Genomic DNA, 18,616 nt, shown 5'->3' on the forward strand with positions numbered 1-18,616 from the left:
TAATACAATTAATTAATAATAATAATAAATATATAATAAAAAAAACCTTTTTTAATAATAGAGAATTACATCAATGAGAGCATTGGCTTTACATGTCTTTTCAAAGTTCTTTTAGATCTGGCTTATACCTTGTAGTTATGAGTCGTGCTTTTCAAGCACGACTCTAAATTTTTATTTGTTAGTTGGCTTCTTACTTTATTGTATTCACGCAAGAGAACACTTGTTCACACGTATATGTTGACCCGAAAATTGCCAGTATTCCAAACGACATCGTATTCTTTTGAGCTTCTTGTTCGCATTGTTAACTTGGCGTAACGACGTATGACTAATTAGTTGTAGATAGCGTCGCGATTGTCGGTTTTAACAGCATGTATAACAGGACTATAGTCTATAATAAACATGTTACAATGATAGACTGTGCTCCATGCGGGCACTATCAAATTATTTTTGTTGTGTATTATTTCATATTTTCAAAAGCATCAAAAACAATATACATTTTTTTATATTATAAAATATTGTTTTTGAACATAAAATATTTTTTTTTGTAACTGAAGAGCCGCAACTTTAGATCGAAAGAGCCACAGGTTGCCGACCCCTGCACTAAACGAATTGTACCATATTCTGAGACGGTTTTCATTTCGGTGTTTACTAGTTGCGGTCAAAATCAAAAATTACGTACTAGTTGCGGTCAACCAATTAAAAGGTTACCTACTAATTGCGGTTACTGTTTGCGCTTTTATAACTCAATAGTGTGATAAAAGCACAAAAATATATAAATATTTCTTAAATGTATAGTATTTTTATGTTTCAAAAACAACAGTGATCGACTTCAGTTAACAAACTACGGTGACGGTTAATAATCATTTAAGATTACTCTGCAGTACATTATAATATAGTATAAACTTACATCAAATGGTATTTAATAGCTCTAAAGTTAAATCCAATATAAAAGCATGGTACATACCAACAACATTTCCAGATTGGACTACTTAAAAGCTGTCAGCTTCAAATTTCAAATTACATTTTTTAGATACTCATTATAATATCATACTAGTTACTACTAATATATAATTTCAATTCTAAATTTTTTATTTATTTTATTATCAGTGTAAAAGCTCAGTCTTTGCTGTGACTTCAACTTAGACATTACCCACAATTGTACCGACCGCAACTGTTATATGTGCTTATTTCAAAAATCATCCATGACTGCAAACAGTATGCAGCCGATAAATTAGCTAGGGTTTCGTGTAAATTTCGCCCAAATGAAAGGCTGCATACTAGTTGCGATTAATGTATCTAATACATTGTTTGGGCGAGCTTAGATATTTATGAAATTTATACAGACTTTATATATACGTTTTCCTTCCCATTTTTAGAGACTATTAAGTAGGATTCTCAGTTAACTCTAACTACCAACTGGTATGAATACTTTTTGTTGTAAAACTATTTATTGAGCGAAGTCAAATCATTTTATACAATTGTCAATTTAGACTATACATTTTAATTTTTAATTTTTATAAAATGACTATAATTTTATATATTTTATTAATACGTATAGTATATTATGTAGGACTAAATATTTTTAAATATATGCCAGTCTTGTCTCCGTCTTAGTACAACCTAACAAATTATTTTTTATTAATTAATCCGCGGCAACAAAGGCCATTGGATGGTTTTTTATTCATGTGTAGTGGGGGGGGAGAGGAACGGTAGGTTGAAACACGTTTTTTTGTATGCGTGGCAAGGATTTGTCACTAAAATGGTAACCCATCCGGGAGCTAGCAACACCGGCCGATACGTACACTCAGAGCGTTTCCGCAGTTGAGTGTACGATCGCACCACACCAAGCCACTAACATATTATTGTTCACTATCTATAATTGTAAATAGGTTTTGACACTTAAAAATAGTTATTAACGATCAGTCTAAACGATATAACAATAATATAGAGTTGTAGACGTGGTAGTAAATACAAATATAAAATTATTCAATAATTTATAAATTCGCCTTAACGATCTGTTAATTTCTAACCCAAATAAATGACGCCCGTATTCTGTTATAGCGAGTTATCTTGTCTGTTAAAATAGATTTATATGTTGCGTTTTGTAAGTGGAATCGAAATATTATTGCACCATTACACCAAAATGTCCTAGAATTCTTCAAAAGCTCTTAATGAATTGAATAGTAATATAGTATTGACATCGCTATTAGAAGTTAACTTAAATCTACGTGTACCTAACAAAAATCCCGTTCAAAAAAAAAAAAAGTTATCTTTTTTTACCATATTGGTGGGAAGAAATACATATGCAGCAATCATTTTTCATCCAAACTGAAGTTTTTATCTTCTTTATATTTTACAACCAAACCAAACTCCTGAAATTTTCACCAAATACACTGGTTTAAATTATAAAAACATAACTGTACTAAAACTTCATTCTTGAATACATCTTGGATAGCCAGGAAAAAGATTGTTTAAATTCAAATGAAATTATCGAAAGCAATACAAAACGATCTCGTATAGCAAAAAAAATAACTCAATACAAGCTTCTTTATTTTTACATTGAAACATCATACTATCATCTATTTTCGCAATTTTAGGATAAATATTACTATGAGTCGTAAATACGTTTTCATCGAATTCACCTTAAGTTGTCGAAAAAGTTAAAAATAGTAGTGGTAGTATTTACCAGGGGCGGATTGGGAGTAAAAATGACTTGGATAAGATTTAAATTCAGAAATTGTATTTACTTATACTAATCGATCAATTTTAAAACAATTTAAACTGAAATTATAAACCATGACTATTTACTCGTAAATATCAAATTAATAGTTTATAGTGTTATATACCTAATAGTTACTACATGAAGAATCGGGTTATAGCTTGCAGTCGATCCATAAAGGTAATTAAGTTATTTTTAACCTATTTATTAATTTATAATTTAATATTCTGAATAAAAATGTAGTTTTGTTAAAAAAATAGAGATTTATAGTAATTTATTTTCTGAAAACATAGTTTTATAATTCATTTTTTAGTAATGTGTAATAATAACTCAAAAATAGCAAATAATTTATTACTTTAATATATAAATGTATATATAATGTATTAATGTGTTATAATTTTTAGAACGAAAAAATTACAAATTTAATACAAATAAAAAAAAAATTCAAATTTAATGCATTTTTTTAAAATGATACCCAAATTAATAAATCAAAATTACTTGTAAAAAATTGAGTAATTTGATAATGTGATTCAAAATAGTTGCCATAAAAAAAAAAAAATGAAAATTATGTGCGCAAAATATATGTGTTAAACAAATTTTATGTCGTAGAAATATATGATCCAATAGTCTAATTAACGTCCCGAAAACAGAATTGAAACATATTTACTGGATAATGAATGCTAAAGTGCGCCCTGTTCCCAAGAACACTCGGTATATTAAGAGGATCCGGGATCGCAGTATATTTATTTTTCGGCCAATAAACATACTTCAGATTAAGTGTCCGATTTTAATTTTTAATACATGCATGAATTCTTTAATAAAATATCTAGGTTTTTTTTTTAAACAATAAACAATATTTCAATAAATGTTAATTATTTAATTATTCCTATAGATAATTAATAAGATTTATCGACAAATATAAAAAAATAAATAGTTATTAGTTAGTTACATATCTTAGATTTTGTAATATAATATGTAATATTCAAATTTGAATAAAAACCATTGTAATATTGTATATTGGAGAGTATGACATCGGTAACTCAACACACACCATATACCGCCATTACTGTTGTTCTCTTATCAGTAAAATAAAACATCAGTTGTATAATACGATTATCGTTTTTTATTAATTTTTATTTAATAAATATACTTTATATTTAAAAAAAAATTTAAATATAATAACACAAAAATTGTAACTAAAATTATATAATATGATTTTGGTATTTTATTATTATTTATTTATTTTCATTTATGTGTAAATTCTTATTGTTAAATTTCATAGTCTGTATTTGATACTAGTTTTTTAATTTTTAATGATTTTCTATGATTTACTTTTAATAACAATTGTTATTGTTTATATTAGTATAAAAGAATAATTAATATTAGAATCAAAATTTCTTTAATTTTTTGGCTCAATATTTTTGTTAAGTTTCACAGTTTAGACTAGCTATGTAAAATGTAATGATTCCTTACAATTATTAATTATTTGAATCAATATAAAATCCTTTCATTAAACACAATGCACCAAAATCATTTTTCTAATCCAACAAATAAAAATTATTCACCACGTTTTCACCACCCAACGACTCCAACTATTGTTGACCGCATTGTTTTTCCACAAATGGTTAATGATGTCAGGTAATAACGAACAAATTCTAATTTTACCTATGAAGGATATGAAATCAAAATATATAAACTATCATTTTTTAGGTATCAATCAAGTAACATATTTGATCCTAGGCATTTAGATCTTCAAAACCCGTTAAAATTAGATACTCATTTCAATGGTAATGTGGATTTTTTTAAAAATCATGAGAAGAATGAGTTTTATGACAATTATAGGTTTATAGAAACACAGTTACCTTCAAAACCAAATTATTATAAAAATTCTAGTCGCTCACAGGTTCTAGAAGTTAAAACTAGGATATCAGTAGATGTATCTACTATGACTGACCCTTTAACAATAGAAGAACAAGAAAGACTTGGTCAATGGGAAGGTTTTGCTGCTGTACAGTCTGGCAACAAAGTTGCTGAATACTTGACTAGTCTGAGAGAATTTCTTAAGGTAATATAGTAAAATAAATTTCAAATTTTAATTAAAAATAATTCTTGTTTTGAATCCAATTTATTTTGTTGAATTCAAGAATTAATTTAAATATGTAACATTTTTTTAATAGTTATCTCCTCCACAAGAAGGAAAAAGAAGACAAGGTCTAGGTGATGTTAGAATAGTTACATCACCTGATGGTTCTCGGCTATATTGCTGCTCTGAATGCTTAATGGCATATACTGATAAAACAGTTTTGGAACATCACTTAGCCAACCATAAGGTAAAAAGCCTAAATAGAGTATTCAACTATCATATTGTATGTTTTAATCAATATTTTAAGTTTAGGTAGAGCGTAGATTTATATGTATGGAATGTGGAGCTGGTTTGAAACGAAAAGAGCACTTAGATAGACATCAATTAAGTCATAGTGATCAGAGACCATACACCTGTGCAGCATGCCCAAAGACCTTCAAGCGTAATGAACATTTAGCTCGACATTATATTGTTCATTCTGGAGAAAAAGCACATGTCTGCGTAGAGTGTGGAAAAGCATTTTACCGTCGGGATCATTTACAAAAACATGTTCAGGGACATATTACTAAAAGACTCAAAGCGGTTATCAATGCAGTTGTTTAATTAAAATAAAATTCAGTTAATGCTCATATAATTATAGTGCCTTTCTCTACACATCTAGTCATTATTATAAACGTGTGTATTGTTTTGAATATATTAGTGAAATATTTTATCTTCGATTAAATTTAACTAGGTACTATTATTTTTTTTTTTTTTTGTGTATTTTAAAGTTATTAATATGAAAATTGTTCATCAGTTAACCATACAATTTTTTTTAAAACCAAAACACTTGCATGTTATATACTATGTATTAATTGTTAATAATCACAGGACAATTAATGCTCAATGGCTTAATAATCAAAGTAAAATCTCACAGAAATATGGATAGTAGATAACAATAAACTATTTGGATAATGATTCTAAATTTACAGTTGATAATCTTTTATTATTAAATGTAACTAACTCTAGGAACAATTGTCTAAACTATATTGTGTAGTACTGAATAATATTTAGTTCTATGTAAATAAATACCAATTATAATGACATTTTTTATGAATTAAATTAATCTCGAAGAATAGTATAAACTATTGTTAATTTGTAATAAAAATGTTGTATATTTTAAAATATGTTATTAATGAATGATAAAAATTTCCCAAGACTATATTATTATATATGAAAACTGAAACTATATCTTATTATAGTCTGCAATAGTTGTGTTTTTTATTAGTTTATTAAAATTTGTTAAATTATTTATTATGTTTTTGTCATATTATCATTTTAGTTACCATAAATATTATGTACTGTTACCTCATATGAAATTATTAAGTAACAATACATTAGTTCATGTAATATGTACTTCATGTAATTTTACTAATTATTATGTTTATTTTATATTTATAATTGAATACATTTTTTTTAAATACTAAATAGTGAGACTATCAAAATGTAATTAACTTTGATTTGTGATTGATTGATTGTTAGATTTTTGGAAACCTATATTATTTTTATTAAATTTTAAGTATGAGTATTTTATAATTTTATTGATGTGTAATGTATATAATAACTAAAAAGTAATAGCACTTAAAATGTTTTATACATAACATGTTCTTATATCACATATTTTAAAACAATAAATAGTAAAAATGATTTATTTTTACTTTTATTATTTGGAGAAAACCTCCAAAATAGATATAAACAAAATATAGAGTATATTTAATAACATAAAGTTATTTAAATCTAAAATATTTAATGAATTCAATATTCAGAAAATTTGAAATAATTGAAACAATCAACAGCCTTTATAATACTATAAATTGTACCACTGATACACCAATATAATGTATTAATGTATATCAAACTGTAAGTACATTAAAAAAAAAATAAATTATGAATTGGTCAAATTTTAAATTTATCCAATGTAAATTAATTTAATTATTTAAATAAATATCTATAAATGTATTATGTATATAACTACTTTTTTATTAATAAATTGTACACAGAATTTCTTCTAAAATCTTCTCTAATTTTTTTTGCTGATATTTTTTGATTATTTCCAATTTGTCCTCTTTGGTAAGCATCAACTTCTAAAAGTTTTCTTCTAGGTATATGTTTTAAGGCTTCAACCCAATTATTATTAATTTTTAAGTCTGCCATAATCATAATCATCTAAAAATAAATATTATACATTCATTAGTCATAATATTAAAAAATTAATATTATTATCTTCTATGTAACCTGAAATAAATAATGAATATTATTTATATTATATAATTTATACAAAAATTATGAATGTTTAGTGAATTAAACATCAAACACTCTTCCAAATTCTTATAGTAATTATATCTTAATTTAGAATAACAAGTTAATAGTTCACATACTTGATTAATGGTTAAATTTTTAGTTCCTTGTTTCCAATCTAAATATAAATCAAGTGGTAATTTGGCCATTCTTATTTTATCTCGTTTACCCTTAGCTAATGATAAAGGCTCAACTTTCATCTTATCAACCATTGCACCTTAAAATATTAAGCATTAACATAATTATATTATTATTTAATTAAAAATTAATTTTATTGTTGTAAACCTCACCTATGATATATACATCATCATAATTATATTCTTTAAGCTCTTTATTACAATGTGGAGTCAAATACACAAGCTTCTCTCTTGGATATAGATCTAAATAACTTTGTTTTGTATAATTTAAAGGGAATGTTGGGTCATCAATAGTTGGTATTGTCTTAGATAAACCTTTAAATACTGTACTTTCTTTATTAACATTACAAAATATTATATTAAAAGGATCCTTATGTGTACGATTGTAAGACCACATTAACAGTAGTTGCTTAGCACAATTTGTTTGTTCTTTCAGTGACATATGTCCATCATAACTACAATCAATTAAAATGTCTTGTCCATACAACATAGCTTCACATAAGCGGTAATTATAAAGAGAATTCATTTGTTTTTCATAAATTCTATGAAACATACTATTTCTCATTAAACCATACTCAATGTGATCATTTTTTGGTTCATTTTCATATCGTTCTAAACGCTCAGCTCTTTTTTCTAATTTGCGCACAATACGATTTTCTTTTTTTTTTTCTATTAAAAACAAGTATCTTAATTGTTTCATTCGGGATGACCGGCTACTTAATTGTAATAAGTTTTGCCATTGATCTATTCTAAGGTTGCTAGGTACTTGTTCACCACTTTCATACAGTAAATCAATCTCTAGGATTAAACGTTTTAATTTTGATAACGTTTCTTCATCACCACCAGTAATTGAATCATAATCAATATTATCAAAGAGTTTTGATGTACTTTGTTCATAATTTAATGTATCCAAAGAACCCTCTGATTTAATACAATAATATCGACTTGCACTAGTAACCGGTGCACATAATTTTAATGAAGATGGATATACTCCAGCTAAACTTTTAGTACGAAGTCCTAACTTACTTAATATTTGAAGTCCATACCTGGATATAAACATCTTACGATATAATTTAATATTAATGGCTGGCTATGTATTATATTCAAATATTATTATTATTTCCTGATATGAAATATGAATGTATCAATCGAAAAAATGAATATAAAATATAAAATTATTAAATCACAAATAATTCACATTTCAAACTTCAAAACAAAACATTAACTTTAAAATCATAACCTACAAATTAAAATTACAAATTTATGATTAACTGTGTTATCATTTATCATTATTTAGTATTTTACCAACTATATAGTTAGTTATCATAGTATTTTTAATATGTAAAAGTCGTAAACTTTCTTATATAATTCATGCTATCTATAAATAAAAAGATTTCTTAATTTCTAAGAGTATGATACTCTGATATTCATAACGAATCACGATTTGTGTGGTCTGCCACACTTAAAAAAGTTGAATACTTTATGATATTTGAAGGTTTATAGCTTTAAAATATCTATATTCTAAGCTTACTGCTTGGGGACTGGTCGTTCACTTAAAATTTAATTATATAAGCTTTTTGGCTTTTTGACATTGGGGGATTTAGTGAAATGAAGATATTGGAAATGGTCTTATAAGATCCTTCTAAGGGATGCAACTACAGTACCACACACCCAGGTACTCTCAAATGACGTCAAAAAAATAGCGTACAAAATATGTAATTCTTATGTTTTTTTTATAATAATTATTAATTAAATACATTTGTTTAAATTATTTGATTAGATGAATTTGAATAGTTTTCCAGTAATTGCAATATATTTAGATATAATCGGTCAAAAAGTCCCGTTTTAAAAAAAATTGGACACAAAATCCGGATTCAGTTTTTATAGTTGGACAAAAAATTCGAGTACATTTTTAGTGACAGACAAAAAGTCCGAAAATACCAAATATTTTATACAATTAATATTTATTTTATAAATTTAAAAATGTTTATAGACATTATATTATTATATTTATTTATATTTTCTTATTTTCATTTAAAATCATATACTTTATTACAACATATTAAAACAACAATATCAAAATTTATTTGTAACTAAATACATTTTAATAAACAATGAACTTTATTTAATTTATAAGCATGTCAATCTAAACAAAACTAAAAAAAAAAATAGTATATCGTAATTATAATAAAAGTAACATAAATTGTTCATTATAATAGGTACCGAACTATACTGCTATACTGGATTTCCGTTATATTTTTGTTAGTTATACGAAAATATAATATGTGTACAGTATTTTTAAATTTTTAAAATAAATATTAATTAACTTAGGTCTAAAAATATTAGACTTGTATAAATAAAATAATTAAATAAAATATTAAATATATCACATGCTTGTGTATACTTGCATTTATTATAAATATTAGTAATAATTAGTCCGGATTTGTATGCAAAAACATATTTTTAACAAGTGTATGCTGTTGGATGGGAGTAAGAATTGTTAGCATTTCATAACCTGTAGAATCTGTCAAAAAGCTTTTTTGCATATTAGTGCATATTTTGACTTCAGAGAATATTTCAGAATATTTTAGTTTATGGTACATATTATAGAATATTTTAGCATATTTCTGTTATATTGGATTATATTAAAGGATATTCCATATTTTTTTTTTTTACTTACTAGTTACTATTATCAATATTTTCTGAATATTTCACCAATTTTAGTTGCATATAAACATACAATTTCAAACTTTTAACAGAATATAAATTTGGACTCTAGTAATAATACTTGCCATAGAAATGCATATTAAAGGCTTCAAAAGGTTTTAGAATGAAGTTTTTTACTACCAATAAGAAATATGTTATAAATTGTTCAGATTATAATTTTACAATTTAAATAAATGAAAAATTATGAGTTAGATAATAGATCAATAAGGTTCTTCAATGTAAGTTAAAGACCAATACCATAATGTTATTATAATAAAAGCAACAATGGTATTATACTTTGTGTTAGAACTAAGCAATAAAATAATAGTTTTTGATGTTATCAATAGTTGAAAAAATAATAAATAATTTCATAATTTTATGTTTTTTTATGTTCTAAATAGAACTTATGACATTTCCTAAAAAAGTCTAAATATTAGGTACCCTAAACTATGACTATTATAATTATTATAATTTTATATTTAAAAATACTCCATACTAATAATTAGAACCATAATTAATTTAAAACATAATCAACTTATTTATTATAATACATTTCATTTAAAAATGAAAACAACTAACAAGAAAGGTTTAAAAATATTTTATTAACACTTATGAAATTATATTTTACAGTAATAGAAAACTTAATGAAATTTAAAAAATATAATATAATGATACTTTATACTGATTGTTTAAACAGTTGTTGTAGTATTTTAATAAAAATTGATGATAAAAGATTGAAAATAAAATTAGTTCTGGTTTGTAGTGGTTTGTACCTGAAAATTAAAATAATTTTATTATTGAGACATCAAGTACATACAACAATGTTAATTTTATGAAATTATAATTAAGTTATAAATCAAACAAAAGTAATATGTTAAGGCGTGAAGTGTAATAGTATATATTTTTAAAGGTTTATAATTTTTAATACATTATATTAATAATGAATTGAAGATGACTATAAATAATAATAATGATTGAATACAGACACGTATACAGGGTGTTTGGGGTTTCACCCCCCCCCCATAATATTTTCGAGCAATGTGGAAAAAATTATTTTATTATGTTGTGGCACAATTTGTATTTCTAAATTTTGTAAAGCCCCCCCCCCCAAATTATTTTTGTATACGTGCCTGACTGAATATAACAAGTGATTAATACTTAGCATATCATCCATTATATTTACATTAAATATATTAGCTAGAAGATATTGAATTGAAATGAGTTTTTTTGGGGGGAGGGGAGGGGGTTGAAAGTCATTATGTTTGAGTTGTAGGGGGTATGATTTAACTGTTTCCATGTAAAATTTTTAAGAAGTTAGGTGGGTGGGGATTATTGTGGATGAAAACAATACAGCGGCTACGCATACTTTGCCACTTATTCTGTATTGCACCATACAGTTTTTTAAATGTAGCTATAAGTATTAGTGTTAATTATTTAACTTCTCTATATGCTTAACCTAGTTTGATCATCTCCCTACAGCCCAGACCTGGCACCTAGTGATTTTCAACTTTCTTTACATATGAAATCATTTCTTGATGGCCAAAACTTCAACAAAGAAAATGAGGTGAAGGAATACAACAATTAATAGCCCGTTATAATATGTGCTTAAATAATGGTGGTACTATGTTGAAAAATAGCTTAATATTTGTACTTCATGTAAAATTATTATAATTTTTATTTTTATTGCCAATGGAAATTACTTTCTGGACATAACTTGTATAATATTTGTTATCATAAAAAGCAGTATATTATGCCCATCCCAAGTAAGACCTCCTGAGAATGCAATTCAAACCAAAATCTTTTAACTAAAATATCTTCTAAATACAACAGTGTAAGCAATATCTGAACAACTTTTAAGTTTTTATTAGTATCAAAATAATTAGTAATTAAAATATTTAAAAATGTATTAATTTATTAATTGATTCAAGTATAGAAATCTCGACACTCAACATTCCATTCAAAATAAATCAAACTAGGACTATCACTACTCTTTGTAATTTCAATAATGTACTCAAGTCTCTTTAACTCTAAGCAAGTGAGTAGGGTAAATTATTACCTTACTAATTTCAAGTTATTCTTTAATAATATTATTCTGAGTGTTGTAAGAGTGACGGGATTTTAATAAGTTTTAATTTATATGTTATTATTAATGACAATTAAGTAAAATTATATGATACAAGTAATTGTTATATTAAAATTATAAGTTATAAAAATATTTTTTTTATGTATAAATAATAAAATTTAAATTAAAAATGAATAGGTGCAAGTGAACAATTTATAATTTTTTCCTATAGATTAAATAACACTGACACAGATTTTAATGATTTTAGTTGTTGAGTTGTTTATTGGTTAAAATTGGTGTTATGTGAGAAGTAAAGAAAAAACACTGAAACTAAATGCAAAATTGAGTGTATAATAAATATTAGATTTTATTATTTCAAAATACTAATATTAATAATACTCTCTTTTGTAATAGTTGGTGATGGTCGTCAAACATCACCAAAGCAAGTTACAATATTTGACGTAGTTTGGTTCCCTGTTCCATCTCTCCTGTAATTGAGTAAGGTAGAAGAGTTGAATAAATCATATTTTTTGTGTCCCTAAATGATAATTAATTGGAAAAAGTATCTGTAGTACGCTGCAACACTTATACTTTATATTTTCAAATGCTGCGACAACATTAACTTTACATTATAGATACCAATACAATACGGATTAAAATATCTTAGTCAGTGCAATGAAATAATTTATCAATCATTATTTTAACTTGAATTTGACTTTCTAGTATAGCATGGTGGCAAAAAGTGTAAAATAAGCAACTATAGTCTATTCAGAATAAGAATGCCCACTCGACCATATAACACTCGTTTTGTTCGCGCACATTTTTGTTGCCACCATGTAATCTAATAGTTTAAAATGTTTACTAAAGATTAATGAATTTCAGAATTCAACTAAAAACACTAATATATGTATATTTTTTTTACGGTTAAATCAACAATGCCATAGAAATCGCTTGTGCATTATTTCCCCAAAAAATACATGTATACATAAACTATATAGATATTATATGTTCTGTATTTTTAATTAAATGTTAAGAATGCAATTAAAATAATATAGGATTAAGAAGATTCCTACTTAAAAGGTTTAATTTTATATTTAAAAATTTAATTATGTTAATAGTTGAAATATGTATAAAATATAAAATAGATTAATTTTATCCAAACATTTTAACTTCTTAATTTATAATCTTAAAAAATACTTACATAATGATAACTCTTATGAATTAAGTTAAAAAATATCAAACATTTGGATTGAAGAGCATTAAAATTATCATTTATTCTAAACTCAGAAGTGACTGAGACTATTAGAAATTCTACATACCAATATTATGGCATTATACAAAATAGTAGATTTTATTTGTATATAAAAAAACCAAACACCAATAATGTAGTTTATACTTATTATTTATCACTAAAAGCAAAATGTTTTTTAGTTTAATATTTCATATTATAGATGCTTACCCTTTTCAATTTTACTGATGAAAATCTTTATAATGTTCAACAAATTTAAGCCCAAACCTAATTATTTTATTTAATTGATTTTTTCAGTGACTAATTTTTCAAACGCTGCTTCAGTAGCTATAAAAAAAAAATGTATTCATAATATATTAATCTACTTTAAATATAAAATAACTTATAATGATAAATACTATGTTTACCATCCACGTAAAAATACAGAAAAGTAATAGTTATAAATTATAAATTTAAGGTGAAAAATGTAGAAATTATTTTTTTAATAGTTTATTTTACCATTATGTTTATTAAATTGAAAGTGAAAATAACAGTCTAAAAAATACTCTATTCTATTCCATACAAGAAACAAGTAATTTGAATGCTAATTTGCTAATATGAATTGTATCTTGTACTAATTAAATAAGGCCATATAGTTATAGATCTCTGGATATATTTTAACCATAAAATAATAAGAATAAAAGAAAAATTAAGTTAATACTGTAAAATAAATACCATTAATAATCATAATTATTAAAAATATTTAATTAAGAATATTTCGTAGAAGTTATTCAACAATTTAATCATAGGCGTAACTAGAGGGGGGCTTGGGTGGGCTTCAGCCCCTCAGAATTTTTCGGGTAAATGTATATGCTTATAAACATTTTAATATTAACTTTATTATTGCCTACAGTATAAAAAAACTTAAACACATTCTACATAAGTATAAAAATATATTAATTAAATGTTGAATTAATTACTAATAAGGAAAAAATAGTTAAGTTATAAAATAATAATTAATTATTCGTATAAACGTAAAAAAAATATAAATCTATAAATAAATAAAAAGCTATTACTGTACCTTTTTTAGTAAGATCATTCATTGCTTGATCAATATTCCCTTGATGTTTTAAAAAGTATGGGCGTATAAATCTATTATATACAACCACAGAACCATTATTGCTAATTGGTATAAAACACCATACAAAAAATATTGTCTAAAAATGAAATTATACAATTGTAATGATTTACTTAACAGATATTTTTTCTAATTATTAGTTTATTAAAGAAAAAATAGTTAATAACTGATGTGGTCGAATGAATATTATTGTACCATACAGTAAAATAAAATTAAATTCCACAAAATTGAAATGAGTTCTATAATTCTATAACAATAAGAATTATTTTAAACTTCTCATTCCTTAGTATATTTATATGTCATAATGTCATAAACTTACTTTGATTAAAGAATAAAATGGTATCCAATTAAGTAAAATAGCAGCTGGAAATTCAATAAGAGTAATAAATGAAAATACCACCCAGTATGTCAACCATTTTGTGTCATCATCTTTTCCACTAGATTCAACTGCTTTAATTGATGCATATGCCGGGTATAAGAAGCCAATTAAATTACTTAACAATAAGGTTCCATACCCAATTATTAAGTAGAATACAAGAAACACTGCCAAACCTACAAATAAATATTATTTTAATAATTTCAGCAAAGTATTTAATAACAAAAACAAATATTTTTCTTTTTGAGTATTTTTAACTGTTGTAATTTATATTATTATTTATATAATAAATATCGAAAAGTTTAATATGTTTTATTTTATAACTTGTTATAAAAATCAAGTGAATTATGATGAATAATAATATTCTTAGTAAATAGGAAAATAATTTTGAAATTAAAAAATCTATTAGTTAACAGTTTTAAATTGCAATGTAGCAAAATATTTACTTTATGTAATTATTATCAATTTAACGGCAAATAAAAAAGTTAACTTATCTACTAAAAAGCATTTTTATTGATTCATTAAATACAACAAATTGTTAAATTGTATTAAAAAGAAAATTTGCGTTTTTAATTTTATTTATTGTAAAGTAGATATAAATTTAGTTGAATGTTACATTTTAAGCCAAAACCAAATTCTATAAAATATGTAATAAGTAATATTTATAAAACATTAAGATTTTATCAAATCAATTTTCAATAATAAATATTATTTTAAGTACCTATGATAGACATATCAATAAATTAATCAATGATTAATCATATTCCTTACCTAATATTTATTAGTATAAATACAGAAACTCAATATTAATATTAAATATAAGTAATATTTTATACATAAATCAACACTAATTATATTATATGATAAAGATAACTGATGATTTACTCATAAATTCAGTGATATAAGCATTGTTTATTGATTTAAGACTATCTAACCAGACTTTGGCCGAGAAAAAAACAAAACAAATATAGTACAGAGTACCTCAATTTACAAGCATATCGTAATTGGTATACTTTTGCTTTGTAAACTAATTCAATCATGATGGGTAATCTGTCCATTGTGTATTGAATATAGCATTTGGTTAAATTTTGAACATGATTAAAACTATTTTTTAAATTTTTCTGATATCTTAAAGAACAATCTCTGAAATTTTAGTCAAAATTAGCTGAGTAGTTTATGATTCTATAAGCTATAAAAATATGGACATTGCCTTTTTATGAATGTTTGAATAACAAACAATATTATTTTCTTTTATTTAAAAAAAAAATCCAATAGCATATTTATAATTGTTTAATATTATAACAATTACAACAAACTAAAAGGGTTATGAGTACATTAATTGACTAACTGATTATTGGTGTCAAAATTAAAAGTATGAAGTTTATTACTTATTGTTAGCTGTTATATTGGATAATTTTAACTATATGTAAATTGGTATTGTTTTCATCAGTTTAACATTGTACAGTGGGACATATAGTTTTAAATAAATTATTTATGGATTTAAAATAAAATTAACCCCGTGGTAGGTATATAGTTTTTACTTTTCATTTTTTGTCTTGACTTTTGTTGATAATTAGTTAAAAATATTGTTTCATTATTTATTTTAGTTGAATATGAATGGGGTTTTGTTTAAAATAAATTGTTTAAACATACAATTTTTAACATATTAAACATTGGTGTGGTTGAAATATATGAAACATCATTTAATTATTCAAGTAACAAATTAAACTAATATTGATTGACAATTGTACAATCTAAAAATTCTGAATAAGTAAAAAACATATAAATATATGAAATACTAAAAAATAAATATATTTCCACAAATAGTTAATAAGATAGGAGCATAAAATGTTTCAAATACACCCTACAGGTGAGTTGGTCAAAATAAAGACCTGTACAGATAGTAATTAAATAATAAATATAGCAATTTGTAAACAAATTACTCCCTCTAATTATTTTAATGACTCTTGGTAAAAAGCACATAATGGTTTATCTTGAAGTTCTTACCAATAAATAAATTCAATCTACTGACTCCTGTTTGTGCTTCAGCCCAACTGAAAAATTTACACCAAGGTTTAGACTCATCATGTAATGAATCTTTAATAGCTGATTTAACAGAATCAAGTTGAATCGCCATATTAAAGTGTTGATACTGAAGAACTGTAAAATAAAAATAATAGACAATTAATCACAGTATTTAGTACCTACAAGTCACCAAACAATACTATTATGTGAAATATTATTAAAATTAAAGCAACGTTAAAAAAAATAGTTTACATGAATTATAATTAGTGCAACATTTTATTTTTAATTACTTCATCTAAGCTAAGTATACCTAATAACTTGATAAATAGATAGTAATTTAATGTAACTATAACATTTTTAATAAAAATGATGGATTAAGATTTCAAACATTTAAATCTAACATAATGTGAAATATACAAGGTGAGTATAATTATTAAATGTGCTATGTAAATACCTTAAATACCTGATTGCTTTTCTAATATACGATGTAACCTAGTTATTTTTTAATATAAATCTATAAAAAAGTATGTTATAATATTACCTAGTCTTAATATTAAACAAAATCACTAAACTAAACTATTTGAAAATAAAAAAGTATCTCAAGTATTAACAAATTATAATTACTGTTTAAAACCCGGCGGCTAGTCTAATATTATAGAAAAACCCGGACGGTGGACATTAAACGCTAGTTCTATGTTTGTAGTGTTGTCTCGAATCTCGAAATAGTCGAAATAAAGCAGTGCACACTGTTCACTCTAGGTATATAATAAATATATAATCACCAATCACCATAGTTAACTCGTGGTATATCTAAACGGGATAGTTGTATTGAGATAATGATGGTAAATAGACTGGTATATACATAGATCTTATACCGTAACCACTTTTAATAACCTTGAACCGGCTGGCGCATAAACATAAAATATTGTCTATGGGCTGGCGAATTGCAACGTACGCAGGTAAAAGCAAGTTAAAAAAACAGGCATGTTAAAAGCGCTAACACGTAGCCCGTGGCCATCAGAACTATAGGAAAAAAACAATAAAAAAATACAAATTTTATTTTGTCCATATATGTAAAATATATATATATATTATATATAAATATAGTGGTATACATAATATTATGTACTTTGTCAGTGATAGTTACTAAAAATTTGTGTAAAATATTTTTTTTTTCTATAAGTTTTTGATCTGGCCCGTATATGATTACATGTAGTACTCTTTTCAACGTTTTTGGCCCAGTTGATACTTATTACATATTATATGCTTGCCACTCGATACTTTGCCAGTTGTCGTAAACGTAAACCACAGTATGATTAAAAATTTGATCTATAGACAAGCGACTTGATTGTTTTGGTCCTTCCGCTGTGTTATGTTTTAAACACAAAGATTTAAAGTTAATTACACGCTGTTTGTTTGAACTTTAAATGCTTTTAAAAACAAAATATGATTACATTTTTAGATATTTATTAACGATGACTAATACCAGATAAACAAAAAAACAACTGTCAACAACACATAACTAAAAAATCATTAAATTTATGGTTCGGTATCTAAAGTGGTATGAGCGATGAACATATTTGGTGAATGACCCTCTGACATCAGTTGTAATATATAATATTGACAATATTATACATAATACTTTGGTATATAATATTGTTAGGAAAAACAGAAATAAGTGTCCATCTGATATTCTAATGAAATAACAATATTTTACATAAAATTTTGTCTAACTACTAATTATCATGATCGATAACATACATATTATAATGTTCAGATAATTGTTTATAAACGAATTTTATCAA

At 24.5% G+C, this 18,616-nt stretch overlaps 3 protein-coding genes across 7 annotated transcripts; 1 reads left to right on the forward strand and 2 right to left on the reverse strand.

The window, feature by feature from the left end:
- The first annotated feature begins 4,118 nt into the window (after positions 1–4,118).
- On the forward strand, positions 4,119–5,521 carry LOC113553834 (zinc finger protein 120-like). The gene is made up of 4 exons (XM_026957377.1): positions 4,119–4,357; positions 4,430–4,784; positions 4,897–5,049; positions 5,115–5,521. The coding sequence occupies exons 1-4, from the start codon at positions 4,239–4,241 to the stop codon at positions 5,403–5,405; spliced, it is 918 nt and encodes a 305-aa protein (XP_026813178.1). The 5' UTR covers positions 4,119–4,238; the 3' UTR covers positions 5,406–5,521.
- Positions 5,522–6,774: 1,253 nt separating this feature from the next.
- On the reverse strand, positions 6,775–8,466 carry LOC113553591 (mitochondrial ribonuclease P protein 1 homolog). The gene is made up of 3 exons (XM_026956983.1): positions 7,430–8,466; positions 7,220–7,356; positions 6,775–7,007 (listed from the first exon to the last, which is right to left on the reverse strand). Exons 1-3 carry the CDS (start codon positions 8,334–8,336, stop codon positions 6,813–6,815), a joined length of 1,239 nt encoding a protein of 412 aa, XP_026812784.1. The 5' UTR covers positions 8,337–8,466; the 3' UTR covers positions 6,775–6,812.
- Positions 8,467–10,564: 2,098 nt separating this feature from the next.
- Positions 10,565–17,642, reverse strand: LOC113554480 (receptor expression-enhancing protein 5-like). 5 transcript variants are annotated; one of them, XM_026958358.1, is made up of 7 exons: positions 17,436–17,642; positions 17,275–17,325; positions 16,794–16,946; positions 14,730–14,962; positions 14,354–14,489; positions 13,504–13,620; positions 10,565–10,755 (listed from the first exon to the last, which is right to left on the reverse strand). In XM_026958358.1, the coding sequence occupies exons 3-6, from the start codon at positions 16,921–16,923 to the stop codon at positions 13,574–13,576; spliced, it is 546 nt and encodes a 181-aa protein (XP_026814159.1). In that variant the 5' UTR covers positions 16,924–16,946; positions 17,275–17,325; positions 17,436–17,642; the 3' UTR covers positions 10,565–10,755; positions 13,504–13,573. The 5 variants fall into 5 exon arrangements, with proteins under 5 accessions (XP_026814159.1, XP_026814158.1, XP_026814157.1 ...); XM_026958357.1 differs by having other exon boundaries at positions 17,266–17,303; positions 17,436–17,641; XM_026958356.1 differs by having other exon boundaries at positions 17,266–17,325; positions 17,436–17,640.
- Positions 17,643–18,616: the final 974 nt, after the last annotated feature.

This window comes from Rhopalosiphum maidis, chromosome 2 (assembly GCF_003676215.2).
Source record: "Rhopalosiphum maidis isolate BTI-1 chromosome 2, ASM367621v3, whole genome shotgun sequence".
In the NCBI taxonomy this organism is placed as follows: domain Eukaryota; kingdom Metazoa; phylum Arthropoda; class Insecta; order Hemiptera; family Aphididae; genus Rhopalosiphum; species Rhopalosiphum maidis.